Source organism: Anomaloglossus baeobatrachus, chromosome 6 (genome assembly GCF_048569485.1).
Source record: "Anomaloglossus baeobatrachus isolate aAnoBae1 chromosome 6, aAnoBae1.hap1, whole genome shotgun sequence".
In the NCBI taxonomy this organism is placed as follows: Eukaryota; Metazoa; Chordata; class Amphibia; order Anura; family Aromobatidae; genus Anomaloglossus; species Anomaloglossus baeobatrachus.
The window spans coordinates 415,369,552-415,384,982 of NC_134358.1; the positions used below are offsets into that span (position 1 = coordinate 415,369,552).

Genomic DNA, 15,431 nt, shown 5'->3' on the forward strand with positions numbered 1-15,431 from the left:
GTGACGCCGCACGACCCGCCCCCTTAGGAAGGAGGCGGGTCGCCGGCCAGGGGGACGTCGCACGGCAGGTATGTGCGTGTGAAACTGCCGTAGCGATAATAATCGCTACGGCAGCTTTCACTAGATATTGCACGTGCGACGGGGGCGGGACTATCGCTGCAGCACCGGTAACACATTGTTACCGATGTCGCAGCGTGCAAAGCCCGCCTAAGGCTATGTGCACACGTAGCGTAATTACATGCAGTTACACTGCGCTTTATAGCGCAGCGTAACTGCATGCATCCTGCGTCCCCTGCACAATCTAGGGAGATTGTGCAGGGGACGTGCGCACGTGGCATCTTGGAGCGCAGCGCTTCGGCTGCTGCCCGAAGCGCTGCGTTCTAAGAAGTGACATGTCACTTCTTCCGTGCGCTTTGCCGGCAGCTCCTGCTCTGTCTATGGCAGGAGCTGCAGGCAGAGCGCATGGAATCGGCTTTTTTTTCTCTACGGACATTTTCTGCAGCGATTTGAAGCGCACGTGTGCTCTTCAGATCGCTGCAGAAATTTCTGCAGGGCTAGTATGCAACGTGCGCACATAGCCTTAAGGCTACTTTACACACTGCGATATCGGTCCCGATATCACTAGTGTGGGTATCCGCCCCCATCTGTTGCGCGACACGGGCATATCGCTGCCCGTGCCACACAACATCGCCCACAGCCGTCACACATACTTACCTGTCCGGCGACGTCGCTGTGACGGGCGAACCGCCTCCTTTCTAAGGGGGCGGTCCATGCGGCGTCACAGCGACGTCACTGAAACGTCACTGAACCGCCGCCCAATCGCAGCGGAGGGGCGGAGATGAGCGGGACGTAACATCCCGCCCACCTCCTTCCTTCCGCATAGCGGCCGGGAGGCAGGTAGGGAGAGTTTCCTCGCTCCTGCGGCGTCACACGCAGCGATGTGTGCTGCCGCAGGAACGACGAACAACCTCGTTACTGCTGAAGTAACGATAATTGGGAATGGACCCCCGTGTCGCCGATTAGCGATTTTGCACTGTTTTGCAACGATGCAAAATCGCTAATCGATGTCACACGCAACGGCATCGCTAATGCGGCCGGAAGTGCGTCACGAATTCCGTGACCCCAACGACTCCGCATTAGCGATGTCGTAGCGTGTAAAGCCCGCTTTAGTCATGAGGAAAATTCTGCACTACAAGAACTTACCTTTTTTGTCAATGGTATTTAAGACATGAATGGCATTTAAGACATCCACTTTAGGTCTGTCCACTTCGGATGTGATGTTATAACTGTAGGAAAGATAGAGATTATTTTGACATTAGGAAATGCATAAATGAACTGAATAATGATGTTGTTATTTAATTTTTCTTGGATATAACTAAATGTTTTAATAAGAATGACATATTCCTCATTAAACACTTAATAGCAATGTCTAAAACCTTTTTTTTTAACCCCTTCACCCCCTGCGATTTTCCGTTTTTCTTTTTTTCTCCCCTTCTTCTGAGAGCCGTAACTTTTTTATTTTTCCGTCAATCTTGCCATATAAGGATTTAGTTTTTGCGGGATGAGCTCTAAGTTTAAATTAAACCATAAGTTTTACCATATAGTGTACAGGAAAACAGCAAAAAAATTTAAAGTGCAGAAAAACTGCAAAAAAAAGTCCGATCGCACAATAGCTTTTGGGATATTTTATTCATCATGTTCACTATATGATAAAACTGATGTATATGAGTGATGTCTCAGGTCGGTATGGGATTGTACAGTCATGGCCAAAAGTTTTGAGAATGACACCAAAATTATATTTTCACATGATCTGTTGCCCGCTGGTTTTTAATTGTGTTTGTCTGATGTTTACATCACATACAGAAATATAATTGCAATCATATTATGAGTACCAAAAGGTTATATTGACAGAATGAATTAATGCAGCAAGTCAATATTTGCAGTGTTGACCCTTCTTCTTCAGGACCTCTGCAATTCTCCCTGGCATGCTCTCAATCAACTTCTGGACCAAATCCTGACTGATAGCTGTCCATTCTTGCATAAGCAATGCTTCCATTTTGCCAGAATGTGTTGGTTTTTGTTTGTCCACCCGTCTCTTGATGATTGCCCACAAGTTCTCAATGGGATTAAGATCTGGGGAGTTTCCAGGCCATGGACCCAAAATCTCTATGTTTTGTTCCATGAGCCATTTAGTGATCACCTTTGCTTTATGGCAAGGTGCTCCATCATGCTGGAAAAGGCATTGTTGGGCGCCAAACTGCTCTTGGACAGTTGGGAGAAGTTGCTCTTGGAGGACATTCTGGTACCATTCTTTATTCATAGCTGTGTTTTTAGGCAAGACTGTGAGTGAGCCGATTCCCTTGGCTGAGAAGCAACCCCACACATGAATCGTTTCAGGATGCTTAACCCCTTCACGACCGCGGGCAGTAAAATTACGTCCTATTTTAACGTGACTTAACGACCAGGGACGTAATTTTACGGCCTAAACTTCATTTGATTGCCGTGGCCATAGCAGCGGCTTTCAAATGATGTCCCCTGCTGTTTCTTACAGCAGGGGACCTTTGCTTGACCCCAGGGGGGGTGGCATCGCCACCCCCCATCGACGATCGATGTGATTGGCTGTTCAAATCTGAACCGCCAACCACATCGTTCGCACTAATTTCGGCAAAAATAATGCCAGAATTACCGCCGCCGCCGTAGCTGAGGTCACCGCTGCTGCTGCACGTGAGTACTGTGCTCACCTTGCAGCCCGTGCGCGTTCCCGTAGTGCCCCGCGCGCGCTCCCGTGATGGCCCCTGCCCGTGCCCCCCTGCGATCTGCCCCCCCACGCCCCGATTCGCCCCCCCAACATCCCGATCTGCTCCCCCCGCGATCTGACTGCCTCCCCCATTATCTCTATTCTGCTTTTGCAGCTGTGAAGCCCCACAAGTGCAGTGTCGGTGCATTACCTTCAGGGACTCCACTCAGCTGGATCTTGTCACAGGTAGGAGATCTTCTTTTAGGATTGTCGTGACGCCACTCTCAGAATTGCGGTCAGTGGGGACCGCCACTGCAGGTTAAGGGATGCCTGGGGCTGATGGTGGGTGCAGCCAGTTGTAATAGCCTCCTGAGAGTGAGGCAAGCCCCAGGGCCCTGTGTAGGTGTGTAGAACCACAAGGCGCAGAATAACTCCACACAAGCAGAATGTCTTTCAGGGGTTTTACTCACAGAAGGTGGCAGGGTGAGTAACCCGGGCGTAGCTGGGATGAACCAGGCTGGAACCAGGTGTCCTTCAGGCTGACTGATGAGGGTGGCTACCGACTCGCCTTCCTTAGCCCTTCTGTGGTTTGTGGTAACCCCGACTTTTAGTCCCTATGGGGGTCACCCTGGGAAGTAGCTGCTCCCCTCGTTTCTTTGCCGTTTGCTTGTCGCCTGGACCAGATCACTCCAGCTGCTTGCCTCCTGTGAACTATGGGCCCTAACTGTGGCTACGTGGCTGCGGCCTTTGGGGTGTTGTGGCGTGGGCTTTGAGGGCCCCACACCGGCAGGTTTAGCAAGGAAAGGTGGATCTATCCCCGCACCGGGATCTGCCGCCCGTTTGGGCCTGGTACTCCCTGACAGTCTCCGTACTTCCCACTACGCTGCTCTCTCTCTAGCTGTGTGTGGGGTTCGGGCAGCACTACCAGGTGACCGTTCTCCCCCGTCGGTAGTCACTGCGCGGACGCTGTTAGACTGTCACAGCCCCAGGGGTCTGCTCCTGACGTCTGCTCTCCCTGGACTGCACACTAAACCGGCTCACTGCTCCTCCTCTCCTGTTCTTGCCTACGCCACCTAGCAACCAGGCTCTCTACCACACCCCTTGAGTGGAGATGGAGGCTTCGCCCCCTCCACTCCTCAAGTGGAGGTGAAGGCTTTGCCCCCTCCTGGGATCCCCAGGGGTCCTCTCAAAGGTACATGTGTGAGACCTGATCACTATGCGCCTGTGTAGTCACACCTCGGTCAGCCTTCTGGATTACCTGTATTGTACTGTCCCCAGCATGGGTGCAGTACTCAGTGGTGCCTGACCAGGTCAGGGGCGCCACATTCCCCCTTAGTTATCACCAGCACGTCCTCGGGCTGCAAGACAACATTTTAAAATGCATAAAACATTAAAACATGGTAAAACATTTTAAAACCACCAGGTACCATACATCACCACCCTCCACCCACAAGTCCGTTAACCCACCCTAAACCCCTTTCAGGAGGCAGGTCACCGGTTTCTTTTGGTAACCAGGTCTGGGCCATCCACTTCCCCAGACCTTTCCTCCAATCTTCCTCTCCCGTTGGCCGCGCCTTCAGCCACTTCTGGCAGGATGTAGAGGCGGCTTTCATGGGCTGGTGGTCTTCAGGGCATACCTGGCCTGGTGAAGCCGCGCCTTCAGCCTCTTCTGGCAGGATGTAGAGGCGGCCTCCACAGTTGGTGCTGACCAGGTACCCTCTTTGTGGTGGAGAGCCAGGCCCCATAAACAGGCGTGCTCCCTGGTTGCAGGCGAGCCAGGCCCCTAAACAGGCTGGCTCTGGTGGTGGTACCTCTGGGGTAACTATTTACACTGCGAGAGTTTGTGGCTATAGCCAGTTCATAGCCTTAAGGTTCATGGGTTTCTCACATTAGTTCATGTGGGCGCATTTCTTAAACATTAACGTTGCAAACTTTTCAAAACTTGTCAAACTGGTAACTTCTGTACTTCTTTCTTTACTTTACGCAGATTCCTCCTTACCAGGGCTTGGGCCTGTAGGGCTGCGGCACCTGTTGCTTTCTCCATCTCTGTCTTTTCTTTCTTCTTCTGTGTCTGTTTCTTTTTCTGTGTCTGTTTCTTTTTCTGTTGAGACAGCAGGTTCACTGTAGGGATTGCTGGGACATGGTGTAACATCCAGTGCATACCATCCTCTTTCTCCTTGGTGCATGGTGAATTCCACTGAATCTCCTGTCCGTAGGTTCCTTCCTGGATGTCCTCTGGGCAAATGGGCTCTTACGTCTCTTCTATTAACAAAGATGCCTTCCTTCATACCAGGAGCTACTATGAAGCCATATCCTGATTTCAAGCTGAAGTCTTCGACTACACCACGACAAAGTGGACCTCTAACCTGGGATTTGGCCCGTCTCAGGAACCGTTTCTCTTCCAAGTCTCTGGCCATGACTTCTTTCTGCTCTGGAGACTGCGGTGCAGGGGAAAACCTTGTTCTGCTACGGCGCCGTGTCTTGCGGGCTGGGTTCTGCTGGGTTGCGGCTTCACTGTTTGCAGGCTCCCAGGTGAGGTACCTGGACAGATCTTCTTCAGCAGAGGGTGTCGGGCTCTCTTCATCCCAGCGGGAATACGGCAGCATCTCTGGCGCGGGGCATGGATCCACTGCTGATGGCTCCGGGGTCAGCTCCTCAGCTTCCTGGCCTCCTCTCCCCCTTAGTTCTTCCGAGCACTCCTGTTGTGGCAGTGCCGGGGATGGGTGGTCATCAGCAGGCCCGGGCGGGGGACTCTTTGGCATGGTTGCTGCAGAAGTCGCCTTGGGGGTGTGCGGAGGGAGCAGATACCGATCCACCATCTCCTGTGGGAACTGGGCCTCTAGGTCAGCCTTCAGCTTCCAGTATTCGGGGTCCTCTCCTATTAGGGACTTCCTAGCAGGGACTTCCTTAGACTGGGGAGCGGTGTCTGCTCTGGCCTTGCAGGCCGGGGTAAACAGAGGTACATTCTTGTCTTGGCGGGCCGCGCCTGACATGGCGGCGGCCTGGTCTTGGCGGGCCGCGCCCTGCATGGCGGCGGCCTGGATCAGCGTTGCTGTTGCAGTCTCAATCAGGGTCGCAGCTGGAGTCTTAGCGGGCATCGCTACTGTGGCCGGTTCTTGGCGAGCTGAGCTGGGCGTCGCTGCAGCGATCTGGGCTTGGCGGGCCGCACCTGGCGTGGCTGCGGCCTGGTTCAGCACCTCACTTGCGGCGCGGACGAGCGTCGCTGCTGCGGTGGGGTCTTGGCGGGCCGGGCCTAGCATGGCGGCGGCCTGGGTCAGCGTCACACCTGCGGCGTGGAGGAGGGTCGCGGCTGCGGAGGGATCTTGGCGGGCCGGGCTGGGCGCTTCTGCGGCCTGGACTTGGCGGGCCGCGCCGGGCGCTTCTGCGGCCTGGTTCAGCGTCGCCGCGCCGGGCATCTCTCCTGGGACCGCGGGCATGGAAACAGGGGTCGGGGCACTCGCGCTGGCAGTGGCAACACCGGACTCACCCATCAGTAGCATCATCGGGGTCGGAGTCGTCACCGCTCGGTCCGGCGCTCGTCGCGTGGCTCTCTTCTCGTAGGCCTGCACCGCGGCAGCCATCTCCAGAAGCGCCGTGCGTTCCTCGCTGATCTGTCGTATGACTCTGGCCTCCAGTTGGTCGCAGAACTGGGCAAGTTCCTGATACCACCAGGCAGCGGAGCCTGGCTCTGGGTCTCTGCGTTCAGACGCCATTTCCTCTGCGCCTTCTTCTGCACGATTTCCCAGCAGCGGACTCGTCGCTGCCTCCAGTAGCAGGCTCTTCAGTTTCTGCTCCGCCTCTTCCAGCAGCAGGCTTCTGGCTCCCTTTCTGTCCCGACGTCTTTGAACGCCTAATCCGCTCTCTTCACTTGCGAGGTCAGGACTCTGCAGGGGATCTCTGGGTAGCCACACCTCTTCGTGGGCGGTAACTTCTCCCAGCGCGGGCTGCTGTTGTTTTTCAGCGCGCTTTTCATGGTGGCAATATGGCGGCGCTTCCAATTTTTCAAGCGGACCGCCCAGGCACATGGTCACCTGTCTGAACAGGTCTAGTCCTTATCCTGTTCGTGACGCCAGATGTGAAGCCCCACAAGTGCAGTGTCGGTGCATTACCTTCAGGGACTCCACTCAGCTGGATCTTGTCACAGGTAGGAGATCTTCTTTTAGGATTGTCGTGACGCCACTCTCAGAATTGCGGTCAGTGGGGACCGCCACTGCAGGTTAAGGGATGCCTGGGGCTGATGGTGGGTGCAGCCAGTTGTAATAGCCTCCTGAGAGTGAGGCAAGCCCCAGGGCCCTGTGTAGGTGTGTAGAACCACAAGGCGCAGAATAACTCCACACAAGCAGAATGTCTTTCAGGGGTTTTACTCACAGAAGGTGGCAGGGTGAGTAACCCGGGCGTAGCTGGGATGAACCAGGCTGGAACCAGGTGTCCTTCAGGCTGACTGATGAGGGTGGCTACCGACTCGCCTTCCTTAGCCCTTCTGTGGTTTGTGGTAACCCCGACTTTTAGTCCCTATGGGGGACACCCAGGGAAGTAGCTGCTCCCCTCGTTTCTTTGCCGTTTGCTTGTCGCCTGGACCAGATCACTCCAGCTGCTTGCCTCCTGTGAACTATGGGCCCTAACTGTGGCTACGTGGCTGCGGCCTTTGGGGTGTTGTGGCGTGGGCTTTGAGGGCCCCACACCGGCAGGTTTAGCAAGGAAAGGTGGATCTATCCCCGCACCGGGATCTGCCGCCCGTTTGGGCCTGGTACTCCCTGACAGTCTCCGTACTTCCCACTACGCTGCTCTCTCTCTAGCTGTGTGTGGGGTTCGGGCAGCACTACCAGGTGACCGTTCTCCCCCGTCGGTAGTCACTGCGCGGACGCTGTTAGACTGTCACAGCCCCAGGGGTCTGCTCCTGACGTCTGCTCTCCCTGGACTGCACACTAAACCGGCTCACTGCTCCTCCTCTCCTGTTCTTGCCTACACCACCTAGCAACCAGGCTCTCTACCACACCCCTTGAGTGGAGATGGAGGCTTCGCCCCCTCCACTCCTCAAGTGGAGGTGAAGGCTTTGCCCCCTCCTGGGATCCCCAGGGGTCCTCTCAAAGGTACATGTGTGAGACCTGATCACTATGCGCCTGTGTAGTCACACCTCGGTCAGCCTTCTGGATTACCTGTATTGTACTGTCCCCAGCATGGGTGCAGTACTCAGTGGTGCCTGACCAGGTCAGGGGCGCCACACAGCTCCCTCTCCGGTCTCCCCCTCTGCTCTCCCCCCCTCCCCCTCTGCTTTCCCCCCCCTCCCCCTCTGCTCTCCCCCCCTCCCCCTCTGCTCTCACCACCTCTCCCCCTCTGCTCTCCCCCTCTGCTCTCCCCCGACGTCCTCTTACCTGTCTTCACCGGGTCGTCCGAGGTCTTAACTGGCCCGATCACCTCTGCCTCCATCGCTGGGTCCTTCCTGGGCATTCTGCTGATCTGCCCAACGTCCTGCCTGCTGCTCCTGTAAAGCTGTTCCTCCTGCAGCTCTTCTGGTCAGTGATCCTCTGGGTACTGTGAGTATAACTTTTTTTTTTTTCCTGTATCCTGTCCATTTTTACACCTCATCCGTCCGTGCGTCCCGCCGAGCGCTGATCAGGGATGCAGATAACGGATCGGCATCCCTGCTCAATTTTTGGCGTGACTTTTTTTTTTCCGTATCCCCGACGCTTTTTGTATCGCATCCGTCCGTGCATCCTGCCAAGCGCTGATCAGGGATGCACATAACATATCTGCATCCCTGCTCAATTTTTGGCGTGACTTTTTTCCGTATCCCCGACGCTTTTTGTATCGCATCCGTCTATGCGTCCCGCCAAGCGCTGATCAGGGATGCACATAACGTATCTGCATCCCTGCTCAATTTTTGGCGTGACTTTTTTCCGTATCCTAGACGCTTTTTGTATCGCATCCGTCCGTGCGTCCCGCCAAGCGCTGATCAGGGATGCACATAACATATCTGCATCCCTGCTCAATTTTTGGCGTGACTTTTTTCCGTATCCCCGACGCTTTTTGTATCGCATCCGTCCGTGCGTCCCGCCAAGCGCTGATCAGGGATGCACATAACGTATCTGCATCCCTGCTCAATTTTTGGCGTGACTTTTTTCCGTATCTGCGACGCTTTTTGTATCGCATCCGTCCGTGCGTCCCGCCAAGTGCTGATCAGGGATGCACATAATATATCTGCATCCATGGTCAATTTTTGGCGTGACTTTTTTTTCCGTATCCCTGACGCTTTTTGTATCGCATCCGTCCATGCGTCCCACCAAGCGCTGATCAGGGATGCACATAACGTATCTGCATCCATGGTCAATTTTTGGCGTGACTTTTTTTTCCGTATCCCTGATGCTTTTTGTATCGCATCCGTCCATGCGTCCCACCAAGCGCTGATCAGGGATGCACATAACGTATCTGCATCCATGGTCAATTTTTGGCGTGACTTTTTTTTTCCGTATCCCCGACGCTTTTTGTATCGCATCCGACCGTGCGTCCTGCAGCGGCCGATTAGTGCACCGCATCTATGCGTTTGAAAAGTCAAATGGCGTTCCTTCTCTTCTGAGCCCTGCCATGTGCCCAAACAATTACTATCCACCACATATGAGGTATCTACGTACTCAGGAAAAATTGCACAATACGTTCTATGGTGCAGTTTTTCCTGATACCGTTGTAAAAAAAAAAAAAAACTACCTGATTGATGCAAAAAAATTGTGGTTAAAAAAAAATAATTTTCACGGTTCAACGTTATCAACTTCTGTGGAGCCCCTGGGGGTACAAGGGGCTCACCAAATATCTAGATAACTAGACAGTTTTGTGGTGAAAAAAAAAATTGTATTCCTGGCTCAACATTATTAACTTCTGTGGAGCCCCTTGGGGCTCGATAAATATCTAGATAAACTCCTTGAGGGGTCTAGTTTCCAAAATGGGGTCACTTGTGGGGGAGCTCCACTGTTTAGGTACCATAGGGGGTCTCCAAATGTGACATGGCGTCCGCTAATGATTCCAACCAATTTTGCTGTCAAATGGCGTTCCTTCTCTTCTGAGCCCCGCCATGCACCCAAACAATTACTTTCCACCACATATGAGGTATCGCCGTACTCAGGAAAAAATGCACTATAAATTTCATGGTGAATTTTTTCCTGATACCCTTGTGAAAAAAAAGCTACCTAGTTGAAGCAACCGTTTTGTGGTAAAAAAAATGTTTTTTCTTTTCACGGCTCAACGTTATAAACTTCTGTGAAGCCCCCAGGGGTTCAAAGTGCACATCAAACATCTAGAAAAATTATTTGAGGGCTCTAGTTTCCAAAAATGGGGTCACTTATGGGGGAGCTCCCTTGTTTAGGCACCTCAGGGAGTCTTCAAACCCGACATGGCGTCCACTAATGAGTGCAGCTAATTTTGCACTCAAAAATTCAAATCGCGCTCCTTGCCTTCCAAGCCATGCCGTGTGTCTAAACATTTGATTTACACCACATATGAGGTATCTGCGTACTCAGGAGAAAATGTACAATACATTTTATGGTGCATTTTTTCCTGATACCCTTGTGAAAAAAAGCTACCTAGTTGAAGCAACCATTTTGTGGTAAAAAAATGTTTTTTCTTTTCATGGCTCAACGATATAAACTTCTGTGAAGCCCCCAGGTGTTCAAAGTGCTCACCAAACATCTAGAAAAAATATTTGAGGGCTCTAGTTTCCAAATGGGGTCACTTGTAGGGGAGCTCCATTGTTTAGGCACCTCAGGGGGTCTTCAAGCCCGACATGGCGTCCGCTAATGAGTGCAGCTAATTTTGCACTCAAAAATTCAAATGGTGCTCCTTGCCTTCCGAGCCCTGCCGTGTGTCCAAACATTTGATTTCCACCACATATGAGGTATCTGCGTACTCAGGAGAAAATGCACAATACATTTTATGGTGCATTTTTTCCTGATACCCTTGTGAAACAAAAGCTACCTAGTTGAAGCAACCATTTTGTGGTAAAAAAAAAAATTGTATTTTTTTCTTTTCACGGCTCAGCGATATAAAGTTCTGTGAAGCCCTCAGGTGTTCAAAGTGCTCACCAAACATCTAGAAAAATTATTTGAGGGCTCTAGTTTCCAAAATTGTGTCACTTGTGGGGCAGCTCCATTGTTTAGGCAACTCAGGGGGTCTTCCAACCCGACATGGCGTCCACTAATGAGTGCAGCTAATTTTGCGTTCAAAAATTCCTTCCCTTTCGACCTCTGCCGTGCGCCCAAACAATTGATTTTTACCACATATGGGGTATCAGCAGACTCAGGAGAAAATGCACAGTAAATTGTAGGGTGCACTTTCTCTTTTCTCCCTTGTAAAAATGAAAATTTTATGGCTAAAGTAACATTTTTGTGTTAAAAAGTAAAATTTCCATTTTTTCCTTCCACATTGCATTGGTTCCTGTGAAGCACCTAAAGGGTTAATAAACTTCTTGAATGTGGTTTTGAGCAGTGTGAGGGGTGCAGTTTTTAGAATGGGGTCACTTTTGGGTATTTTCTGTCACCTCGGCCTCTCAAAGTTACTTCAAATGTGATGTGGTCCCTAAAAAAAATTCTTTTGTAAATTTTGTTGGAAAAATGAGAAATTGCTGATGACCTTTGACCCCTTCTAACTTCCTAACAAAAAAAAAATTTGTTTCGAAAATTGCGCTGATAGAAAGTAGACAAGTGGGAAAGTTTACTTATTAACTATTTTGTGTGACATATCTCTCAGATTTATGGGCATAAATTTTCAAAGTTTGAAAATTGAGAAAATTTCATAATTTTCGCAAAATTTCCTAAATTTTCACAAATAAACGCAAAAAATATCAGCCTAAATTTACCACTGAAATGAAGTACAATATGTCATGAAAAAACAATCTCAGAATCGCCAGGATCCGTTGAAGCGTTCCAGAGTTATAACCTGTCAAAGTGACACTGGTCAGAATTGCAAAAAATGGCCCGGTCATTAGGGTGTTTTAGTGGCCGGGGGTGAAAGGGTTAACAGTTGGCATGAGACAAGACTGGTGGTAGCGCTCACCTCTTATTCTCCTAATAAGCTGTTTTCCAGATGTCCCAAACAATCGAAAAGGGATTCATCTGAGAAAATGACTTTACCCCAGTCCTCAGCAGTCCACTCCCTGTACCTTTTGCAGAATATCAATCGGTCTCTGATGTTTTTTCTGGAGAGAAGTGGCTTCTTTGCTGCCCTCCTTGAAACCAGGCCTTGCTCAAGCAGTCTCCGCCTCACAGTGCGTGCAGAAGCACTCACACCAGCCTGCTGCCATTGCTGAGCTAGCTCGGCTCTGCTGGTAGTCGGATCCCGTAGCTGAAACAGTTTTAAGATACGGTCCTGGCATTTGCTGGTCCTTCTTGGGCGCCCTGGAGCCTTTTTGGCAACAATGGAAGCTCTCTCCTTGAAGTTCTTGATGATGCGATAGATTGTTGACTGAGGTGCAATCTTTGTAGCTGCGATACTCTTCCCTGTTAGGCCATTTTTGTGCAGAGCAATGATGGCTGCACGTGTTTCTTTAGAGATAACCATGGTTAACTGAAGAGAAACAATGATACCAAGCACCAGCCTCCTTTTAAAGTGTCCAGTGGTGTCATTCTTACTTAATCATGACTGATTGATCGCCAGCCCTGTCCTCATCAACACCCACACCTGTGTTAATGGAACAATCACTTAAACAATGTTAGCTGCTCCTTTTAAGGCAGGAAAGCAATGATGTTGAAATGTGTTTTGGGGGTTAAAGTTCATTTTCTTAGCCAATATTGACTTTGCAAGTAATTGCTGTTAAGCTGATCACTCTTTATGACATTCTGGAGTATATGCAAATTGCCATTAGAAAAACTTAAGCAGTAGACTTTGTAAAAATTAATATTTGTAGCATTCTCAAAACTTTTGGCCATGACTGTAGACACCAAACATTTATAGATTTACCTTTATCTAAGGGGTTAAAACAAATTCACAAGTTTGTCCAAAAAAGTGGCAATAATTTTAAGCCATTTTCCGAACCCCGTAGCGTTCTCATTTTTCCGGATCTATGGCTCAGTGATGGTTTATTTTTTGTGTCTCAAGCTGACGTTATTAATGGTGCCATTTTTGCACAGATGCTGCATTTTGATCTCCTGTTATTGCATTTTGTCAAAATTTGCGATGACCAAAAAATGTAATTTTTGTGTTTGGAATTTTTTTGCCGCTACCGCCGTTTACCGATCAGATGAATTGATTTTATAATTTGGTATATTGGGCATCTCTAAACGCGGCAATACCAAATATGGGTATTTTTTTTATTTTTTTTTTAACCCTTTAATTTTCAATGGGTCAAATGGAGGGTGATTTGAACTTTTAGATTTTTTTATTTTTTTTAATTTTTTCAAAACTTTGTTTTAACTTTTTTTTAGTTTTTTTTATTTTACTAGTCTCCTTAGCGGACATTAAGGATTAGCAGTCTGATTGCTCTTCTATTTCTCCAGATCACAGCTACACATCTGAGATCTAGAGAAAAGCTGCTTTACTCTCACACAAGGCAGTCTGCCGGCAGTGAGAGAAAAAGTGACTCATGACAGCTACAGGAGTCATCAGATGACCCTGTGCTACCATGGCAATCACTGTGGTCACATGACTTAAGATGGCGCTGGGTAAGTTATGCTCACGGCGGCGCACTGTTACATCTCGCTGTCAGAATGTGATAGCAAGATGTAAGGGATTAATAGGCATGGGTGGAACGCGATTCCACTCGTGCCTGGCAGTTACACATGTCAGCTGTTGAAATCAGCTGACACGTCCACAGATCGCCATGGACTGCCCACGGCAGGCGGCGGGGATTAACCTCACACGATCCATGACTTACCCAGTAAAGTAAATGTACAAGAAAACTACTATAATTTCCTTTGCTTAAGTGCTTTTTGGCTTAAATAATCTACAGATTCCACCCATGTAATTGTGAGCATGTAGTGCCTCTCAACCATCTGGCTGGAGGAAGCAGTAATAAGAATATAGGCACCGATTCATTAAAGCTTTATGCCAAAAAATTGCGTAAAACCTATGAGACGTGGCGCCAACATTTTACTACTTTGGTTGTTTTCACAACAGTTTCTCTCAGCTCCCTTGACACTAATTCATGACAAGCTATGGTGCTCCATAAGCCAAAAACCGAACTCCAATCCCTGACAGCAGTAAGATTTCTGGCACCGCACACGTAGTTGCACGCAATTTGTTATAAATAATTTAAGTATATTTGTTTTGCAAGAGGCTGATACAGGTACATATCAATCTAATGTAGAATTACTTTTCTTGCAAATATAAAATGTACAGCATATATTGGTAGAAGCTACTATACTTACATTTCTTTTCGAGGTTTCAGGATGTATGTATTTTCCTTTAGGACATTATTTATAGATGTATATCCATATTTAGTCCAATCACTTTTTAAGGCTGAAAATAAGTAAAAATATAATTGCTTCAAATCATATACAAGCAACTTTTCTATCATTTCATACAGTGCCTTGAAAAGAAATTAGCAGTCAGTATTCTATTTATTCTTAAAAATATGCAGATTATGGGATAAACTGTGATAAATTTTTGTTGAGCCTCCTTAGGAAAATATTGTTATTATAGCGTATTACTAATGCCATTAGACTGAATAATAATTGAGAAAATCTAGCTAATAATAAAATAATTAATTCAATTACAATTGGAGCAATCCTGGTGAACCAGCAGCAGTGTTCGTATCTAGTGATACTTTAGCCTATGCTAGCACTATACTAGTAGACTGGTGTTCACAGCTTGTATGCATTCTTAGCAATGAAAATGTGTAACTACACTTAAGAGGGCTTTACACGCTGTGATATCGCTAACGATTTATCGTTGGGGTCACGTTGTTTGTGACGCACATCCGGCGTCGTTAGCGACATCGCAGCGTGTAACATGTACAAGCGACCTTCAACGATCGCAAAAGTGTTCAAAATCGTTGGGTTTGGAGAGGACGCCCAAACAACAAATATCGTTGTCTGGTGAGTAACGAGGTTGCTTGTCGTTTCTGTGGCAGCACACATCGTAGTGTGTGACACCGCCGGAATGAGGAAGCTCACCATACCTCCGTCCCGCTGGCAATGAGGAAGGAAGGAGGTGGGTGGGATTTTCGGCCCGCTCATCTCCGCCCCTCCTCTGCTATTGGGCGGCCACTTAGTGATGTCGCTATGACGCTGAACCCCTTAGAAAGTAGGTGGTTCGCCGGTCACAGCAACGTCGCTAGGCAGGTAAGTATGTTTGACGCGTGTAAGTGATGTTGTGCGCCACGGGCAGCGATTTGCCCGTGACGCACAACAGTCGGGGGCGGGTACGCTCGCTAGCGAGATCGATACCGATATCGCAGCGTGTAAAGTATTTGTCACAATTCTGCTAACTACTAATCAAACAATGCTTGTAATAAAAAAGTTGCTGGAGTAACGTCCTATCCATTCCGTCATCTGATTGATAAGGCCACAGGTAACCAAGAGAGGAAACATCATCAGTTATGGTGGAATGACATCCCATTAAACAGTTTCCCGAAACTTCAGCTAACCAATGGCTTCAGTGGCGAAGTGACTAGACAGGACATTATCACTTTTAGCCCTGATGAAGACCACTAAAATGGTGGCAGTGGTTTGCAGGGGTTCAGATTGCCATTGTCAAACAAAAAGTTAACTTT

At 49.1% G+C, this 15,431-nt stretch overlaps 1 protein-coding gene across 1 annotated transcript in view; it reads right to left on the minus strand.

Moving 5' to 3' along the window:
- LOC142243948 (epidermal growth factor receptor-like) overlaps positions 1 to 15,431 on the minus strand; it is a 191,565-nt gene that overhangs the window by 172,920 nt on the left and 3,214 nt on the right. Inside the window, exons 2-3 of the mRNA XM_075316140.1 lie at positions 14,086 to 14,176; positions 1,204 to 1,286 (exon numbers count right to left, since the gene is read on the minus strand). Coding sequence (XP_075172255.1) covers positions 1,204 to 1,286; positions 14,086 to 14,176 — 174 coding nt within the window. The remainder of the gene's footprint in view (positions 1 to 1,203; positions 1,287 to 14,085; positions 14,177 to 15,431) is intronic.